The 8,473-nt window shown below is 36.5% G+C and overlaps 1 protein-coding gene across 1 annotated transcript; it reads right to left on the bottom strand.

Moving 5' to 3' along the window:
• Nucleotides 1–654: 654 nt before the first annotated feature.
• LOC140162602 (cytochrome P450 2U1-like) lies at nt 655–7,696 on the bottom strand. Its single transcript, XM_072185871.1, has 5 exons — nt 7,486–7,696; nt 5,639–5,767; nt 2,535–2,865; nt 1,647–2,278; nt 655–1,068 (listed from the first exon to the last, which is right to left on the bottom strand). The coding sequence occupies exons 1-5, from the start codon at nt 7,694–7,696 to the stop codon at nt 887–889; spliced, it is 1,485 nt and encodes a 494-aa protein (XP_072041972.1). The 3' UTR covers nt 655–886.
• Between the last annotated feature and the right edge of the window lie 777 nt (nt 7,697–8,473).

Consider the following 8,473-nt stretch of genomic DNA (forward strand, 5'->3'; position numbering starts at 1 on the left):
ATTAATCTTGACTGATAACACAAGATTGGCACAATTTTCAAGTTTTGTGTCACTAAAACTGTAGCTTGTAGTTTCATGTACTTTTTATTGCAAGAAATTATGTCACAATCGAGAAGTTGCACTCGTATAATTATATATTTACATTGCATATATTTCAATATCAATTTGTATTCTCTCAGCTCCCACAAAACATACTGTGAAACGTTGATATCCGATTCCTTAAACACTTGAGAACGTACCTGAAATCTTATTGGTTCTTAGCCGTGCAATATGACACGGTATAACACGGTTCAACAAGTGCGCGTCGACGCAATACGCGTACTCGTTACGTGAACCAATCCGGGGCGCATTACAACAACGGGACTGATAGATTTTAAGTCCTAATTCCTTGTAAAATGTAGGATTTAATTTGATTAAAATTTCGTATACTTATGATATATTTATTTGAATTAAAGTGTTTAAGATTCGCTTTGTTGTTTGACTTAAAATGATGATGTCGTCCGTGTTATATGAGACGATAGATACACGACAGCGGCTAAAACAATACCTATATCCTCTAATTAAAGCATGGGTTGTTTGGTTTTCACTATGTACATAAAGGTTGACGTTGCCCTCGAATTCCTGTTCATCGGTGACCTTGTCAATAAATAGTTAAATAAAGTTGGGAATGACATGAATGAGAGGTTTCGGTACACAATAATTTTGAAGACAAATCACTTAAAAATTCTAACAGCATACAAAATCTTTCAGATTGCCACATGGTCATGATGGTCAGCACGTAAATCATTCACAGACGCTAATAATACATGCATTTGAAATGTTCTAGTTACAACCTTTAACAGTATTCAAAATATGCTGCATAGTTATGTTCTTTAATATATTATTATTAATCCCTCAAAATAGCTTCGATGTTATAGTTGTGGGGGGCATTAGTGGCACCAATAATTCCGTCAAAACAAAGCCTCGATGAGCCCTGCGGTTTCCTGAATGTAAAACGATGCAAAAGATGTGAGAAGAAAATGAACAGTTCCATTTTAGCAAGGTTCTCACCAAGACAAACTCGTCGACCTGTAGAAAATACCAAATTATTACAGTCAATCAATAATAATGAAATATTCTTAAAGTAATTTGCATTTTCTTGCATAAGAAGAGTGTAAAGACGGCAAGAGATTCTTAAACACGAGACCATGTGCTAAGAGGACCCATGTTAAAATCCACGGTCATGTTTTCTTCTTGTTATTACTTGGTTAACTTTGAAGGAAATATTTGTAGTTCTAACCAAAAATAAACTTAATTTTAATCTCCAATTGTATTGCCACGAAAGTGCTTATTGTAAGAAGTCATAAAAAAGCCTCGTTTTTTACTTTATGTATATTATAATACTTCATCACTATTGGCAAGGGTAACTTAACTATACATTTAACGATCATCGTGTCATTTCGTACAAATGTTCCTGTGTTCTAAGGAACCTCGCTGACATTCCCCCCTATTTATGGAGCTTAGATATTTCATCAATAATTTATTAGCGTATAGCGACTGATCCATAAGGCGATAGATGCCCGGGGGATAGATGTGTAAGCCGTCTGTGGTGATCGAAACCCAATAGTGTAAAGTTCCTCTTTACTTCAGACTGTTTAGAGACTTACCTACGCTAAAAGGAATATATTCATCTGGTTGGCTCACCAGCCCATCATCATCAAGAAATCTCTCTGGACGAAAAGTATCTGGAGCATCCCACACCAGTAGATCATGATGAATGGCCCAAATGTTGGACATAATGATTGCATTCTTTGGAATGTTGTAACCGTTCAAAGTCGTGTCTTCAGCTGCGCAGTGAGGCACTCCTACGGGTACTATGGAGACAATGCGTTGAACCTCCATTATAGTAGCCTCAGTGTAAGGCATGTGTTCCTTATCGGATAGGTTCGGCAAGCGGTTTCTTCCAACAACATTGTCAATTTCATGTTGAACTTTCCTCTGAATATCTGGATGGGCAATCATGTACAACAACGCCCACCGGATTGTGGTGTTAGTGGTTTCAGATCCAGCAGCGAATAGTTGCAATACTGTTGCTTGCAAATTATTTACGGTTATATGAGAAGAGAGTCCGTTGGCTTCAGTTTGCTTGATTTCATTCAAGTAGACATCGATGTAATCTCGGAGATCTGTAGGATCGAACTGTTCCTGGTGGTTATCGATCATGTGCCTGAAATACGTTTTTAGTTGTTGGGATATACTGTGTATTTCTTTCTCTGTAGCAGATGCTAGGTTAAAATACCTGCGAGATTAAAAAAAGCCAGTGTTACCATCGTTACTCCAGTATACGTATTATTCGCGATTACACTACGATATAAATGGCCCCTGGTAGTTTTCCATAACTATCAAAATTATTGGTCCCCCGGTTCCGGAGCCACTAATACTCTGTTATTAATATAATGGTTTTAATTCTATTGCCGTCAGGAGGTCTGATGTGTGTTTGTTGAAAAAAAATCAAGTCAACATTGTACTTGCAATAACCTGCACATGATATTTACCTTAAAATAGGAATAAGTAATTCCGCAGAGCCAGCCCCAGCAATCTCCAGTGTCCTATCTAAAAGGACTAACAATTCATGAAATGCCGTGTCTGAGTACTCAAATCTTTTTCCAAATATAACTGCACAAATGATATTGGAAACCGCATTTGCAAGAAGCTTTCTTGGATTAAAACTTTCTCCTTTGAAGGCCGATATCTCCTCGCACAGAGCACGAACTTCGACTGAGATTTGTTCTTCAAAACTTCTTTTTCCGACACCAAAACTACGGAATGTTGAGAGAGTAAATCGACGTTGATCCCTCCACGGATCTCCAGATGACCAAACCACGCCTTAAACATGTTAAAGGAAATAGGAAAATTCTTCCAATTTATCTTTTTAAATAATTGAATCAATAACACACTTACAACTATAATGTTTGCGCGTTTTTGAAGACCTTAAGGGATCGGATAGTAACGTTTGCACAGTTTTTTTGGTGGGACCTGGGAGAACATCAGCCGTATCGAATTGCATACGAGGAATGTACTTCTGATATCAAATAATTTTGTTTGATTTTTTGAATTTCGCGATATAATACAAATTTTGAAAAAGCTGGGAAGAAATGTGTATCTTCAATACGAAAGGTCAAAATTTCAAATGATGGTCGGCTTTTCCTCCCAGCTACATACACTTTAAGTATCGCAAAAATCGGTGATTAGTTGTTTGGTTATCAAAACCTTCCTTCACTCAATGGAATTTGGGGAGCTGCACAGATAATTGGTGGATGTTACAATCTAAATGCGGATAGGTGTGCGCCGTTCGGCAGCAACCTAATTGATGCGATCTGATTGTGATGATTCACCATTGCAGCGAAATTACAGCGCTTTGAGTCCTCTAAGATCTGGAGAAAGGCGCTTTATAAATCCAAAAATTTATTATTATTATTTATTAGTACAATTCAATTCAATTTATTATTCAATTTATTTAAAATTTGTATTATATAGCGAATTTCAATAAATCTAAATTATTTGATATCAGAAGGATATTCCTCATATTTATAATGCAATTCGATATGTCTGATGTGCTCTCATGACCCACAAAAAATACTGTGCAAACGTTGCTATCTGTTCCCTTAAACCTTTTAGCAATAATTGTTAAATATTTCAACGATCAAGAATTTTTTGCATTTAGTCTATGCAAAGTGCATAAAAGGATACTTAAAAGTATCATTTTAATTTAATTTCAAATCAAATTACTTTCGTGTAATTCACAACATGAAAAACAAAGCATCATAATTCTGTGATGTGCCCTGAGTAATTTAATTATTATCTCTTTACAAAATTAGACTACCGTAAAACCTCGTCTACAAGCATATAATAGTGTTTTTATGAATGCTAAATTAATTCGAAGCAAGCGTAAATATGCCAATACAATAGATTGGTCTTAGAATAATACTTGCTTGTATATGCTTGGATCCGTAATTTATTTGCTCAAACTCCATAATGGTGCCTGGATTGATGTAGCTTTCATCAGAAGCACTCTATATGCTTGTAGACGAGGTTCTACGGTATTTTATGAGTGATGACATGTGTGGAGAAACCCTTCTCATTCATCAAGTTGATCAAAACAAATTAAATCGTATCTTATTTTGGATTGTTAGGGGAATCCCCAATATTATAAAGTGGATATGACATCATGTTGGGAAAACCCCAGGAAGTGATGTAATGAGAAAGATAATGTTTATAAATTAATATTTGGAATTCCCAGATTGCTCATCTAAGTACATCACCTAATGCTAGTTGGAAATTTCCATTTCTAAAATAAGCTCAATGTGACAGAATGGTCTATTAATGTGTGTTGGTCGTCGTTGTGCTTCTAAAGGAGGTATATTTAAACCAGTTTGCATAGTTAATAATGTGCTATTTTAATACAGCAACGAAGGAGATTTGAGTGTATCAAAGACTTGCTGGAGTCTGGTTTATAAAATAACACATCTGTCAATAACGTGGAGCAGTGCAGAAAGAAGCCTGTTTCATGGAGAAAGAAAGTGATTGGTGAAAAAAGCACCATATTTGGAGATTGTCAATTGCGCAAGAAGTTAAGTGTTTGGAGAACTGCGCAAGGAGTTATGTGATTGGAGAACTGCACAAGGAGTTAAATGTTTGGAGAACTGCGCAAGGAGTTCAAGGTGTTTGGAGAACTGCACAAGGAGTTTGGAAAAAGCAGTACCATTTTATATGCAAAGGATAAATAAATGCAAGTGTACAATGGACTTCGCTGAACAGTGCTTTTCGCAGGATAAGCAAACAAGGATATATATAATATACATCAGCCAGCCAGAACATTGTACCAGAACACTACAAGCATCAAGAAGAAGACTGCTGGTTAAGTAGTTTTTTTAAGTAGATAATTTAAAAGAGTGATTATATGGTATGTGCATTTATTGTTCATGAACCAATCATATTTTACTTTTAATTAAAGACTTAGATTTAACTTGTGTGAATTCGGGTAAAAGGTGATTTTGGCCTTGAGTTATTACGGCTCGTAACAATTCGTATTATAATAGGTTTAATACATAAATGATTACTGTGATTAAATGTCGGATTATATAAAAGGTGTAAATGGTATAAAATGTTTTCATAACATTCAAAACATTTTTGGAAAACTTATTGCAACTTTTTTTTTAACAGAATGTTATTTAAATGTTGTCGAAATATTTGGCAACAATTTTCCACCACATTTTAAAAATGTCGTTGTAATATATTTTCATATAAAACGTCTTAAAAACGTTTTTATGACCTTGATAAAACCCGACTTTTAATGTTATTAAAACATTTTTACCAAAACCAAAACACAAAATACAATCCGTTTAAAATGTTTTAAAAACATTTTTGCTGGGTTTGTACATGGCAAAAAAAACCCCCATAATCAGCGAACAAAAGCTTTCAGTCCTGGATCTGATGTACAATAGTATTGAATAATGTGCATGTCCATATACTGGCGGATGTATTATTGGCCATAGTAGCTAGGTCTAGGAGTACTTAGCTAAATAGTTAAACCAATAATTATACTATATCACGGTGCTACACTCGTCCAAGATATATTCACCATGTGTTTTACACTCACCGTGTTCTGCACGTCCATCTTCTCCTTTCTCTATATTCTTGGTAAATCTAGGGCGATCTATGATATACTGATTTTGAAAGGCTTCGCGAACACTCTGAGCGCTATTTAAAATAACCAAAAGCTGGCTACCTAAATAGAAACAGTAAATATCGCCGTAATATTTTGAAAGTTTCGCCATAAACTGATGTGGTGGTAGACCAGAGCGATACATAGAGATACCGAAATTGGGCAGACTACCCACGATAGGCCATCTCCATGGTCCAGGAGGTAGATTTCTCACCCGACAAAACCACCATGAAATCAGCAGAAAAACAAGTGCACATACAATAATAGTGCGAGTATCTGCAAGCCAAAAGAACTGCTCTGCTGTTTTTAACATTTTCGGCTCTAGTTATTGGCAATTAAGAGTTCTATTAAGTGTTGTATTTTCTACGGGAATTAAAACTTGTCAGCACTGCACAGACGATTGAACTCAGTGAATGGCATATACTGTACATGACCTGACAATCCTTTAAGGGCATTCAAAAAAACACGAAGCCATACCCAACGCTTGACCGTGTCTTTCACGCACGTAATAGTTAGCGTCGATGACCCGGAATTGTAAACGATGTCATCCATAACGAACTAAGGAGAACTTCGATTTGAAAATGTCAATTGTTGCGGATTTTGTCACTATGGAAACTCCAAGCATTGCCATGAGGCATCGCATTTCAAATACATCCTGTCTGTGTCGATCGGAATCACGTAACAGCTCGTAACGCCCAGGGTTCTGACCCATAGATGGCGATAGGGAGGATGAGCAACTGGTAGATCCTTACTTTCAGAAATCTGGCGATGCCATAGTTAGACCAGATTATTTTTCAATCTACCAAATGCCCAGGCTACCAACTTTGCGACGTCCTCTTCTACTGAGGGCACACTACTACCCAGAAAGAGATCGGAAAATCGCAGTATTAATTGAAGTTATATTTATTTTGTCAATGAGCATTTCGATCAGCATGATATCTTTTGGATCGTGTATTTTGTTGGATCAATTTTCATTCCCCAGCTGCTGCATGCTTTTTCCAATTTATTACTGGATATTTGCATGTTCTCAAAATCCATATCCATGAATGTGGTGTCATCTGCATAACGCATGTTGTTAATGCACATGTCACCATTTGCACACCAGAGCCTAGATTTTGGATGTCCTTCATGACAATCTCCAAATATAAATTGAAGAGGCATGGTGAGAGAAGACAGCCCTGTCTAACACCAACTAGGACTTCAAACCAATCAGTGATCTTTCCATTTACCACGACTGAGCATTTGGTTTGTTCGTACATTTTTGCAATTAGGTTCACGTCACCAGTGTGTTGTCTACTCCAACTGATCGCAGGTATTTCCAAAGGGCCTCCCTCTATACCGGTATGATGTCAAATGCTGCTTTGAAGTCTACGAAGTTCCAGTGTTTTGGAATGCGTCTTTCTTTAGCCTTTTTAAAGATTTGGCGTACTGTAATTACCACATCTGATGTGCCCCTGGAACTCCTGAACCCACACTGTTCCTCTCTCATACGGTTATTGACAGTCTGTTGTATTCTGTTAAGAACCATCTTACAGAATACTTTACCGCGGATTGAGTAATAGCTCTGTAGTTGGCTGGGTCCAGTTTGTCGCCCTTTTTGTACTGTACACAGGGGTTACAAGACCTTTACTCCTGTCTTCAGGGATTTTTCCTTCAGCCCAGGCTGTGTTGATGATCTTCGACAACATTTGTTTAATGAGATATTACCAACCAAAGGCTTTGTTGTTTTTAAGCTTCTTGGTGGCCTCTTCAACTTCATCTATGGAAAAGGTTTAACTTGCTGTAGCGAAGGTCTCTGGGGAATTTAGTATTCAGATGTTTACTACGGTATTTATCCCAGGCCCCCAGCACTTCATTTACTTCCTCTGGGGCTGTTTGTTGTGAACCATGTTTGTCTTTGGCTGCAGATTGAACTTTGGCTTTATCATCTGCTAGTTTTGTAACTTTCTTGAAGAAATCGTGGCCTATGTTCTTTGCATGGGCTTCTTCCATTTCTTGAACATCTTTTTAAGAAGCTTTCTTATCCACTGCTGCACTTGATATCTGTCCCCTTTGTTCAACTTAAGATCCAATCACTTGACGAGCCCTCCTAATACCAACTGATTCTTCTTTGTGTGAGGTTTCGATAATTGCGAAATTTGATTGAATAAATAACTTTTGTAAAATAATTAATTTTGTAAAATTTGGCATGATTTATTCATAAATTATCAATTATTTTATACAATGACCCCTACCTGAAGTTTGCACTAAATCAACGTTATTTTCTTAATTGGAATATTTGATTGACATTAAAACCACAGGATTGCTGACTTACCATTGTAAGTTTTTGCACACTATTTTATTTTCGAAAATCGCCCTCTGCTTCACAAAGACTTTTATAAATATAAATTGAAACGGTGGTTTAGGTGACATAGACCTACATCATATTTTGTTATGGAGTAGGCCAAAGTTTCAAAGAATTTGATTTTCCAAATATATCAGGTCACCTTCCTTTAAGTATTTTTTTATTTATCAGTTATCATATAATCACAAGCACATACAATGCATTTATCTACATGTATCTACGTGTCACTTTGTACAAATGTAACATAGACCTACGTCATATTTTGTTGTGGAGTAGGCCAATATAGACTGTACAATCTGTGTCCAAACAGTTTTTGATCACAGTTTTGCCTTAGAAACCGTTGAGAACCATAACAAAGCTTCAGGGTTTCCGATAGCTAGTATGCGTGGCTTGTAGAAGAAAACATTTCATAACCTCATAAATAT

The sequence above is a fragment of the Amphiura filiformis genome, chromosome 1 (genome assembly GCF_039555335.1).
Source record: "Amphiura filiformis chromosome 1, Afil_fr2py, whole genome shotgun sequence".
NCBI lineage: Eukaryota > Metazoa > Echinodermata > Ophiuroidea > Amphilepidida > Amphiuridae > Amphiura > Amphiura filiformis.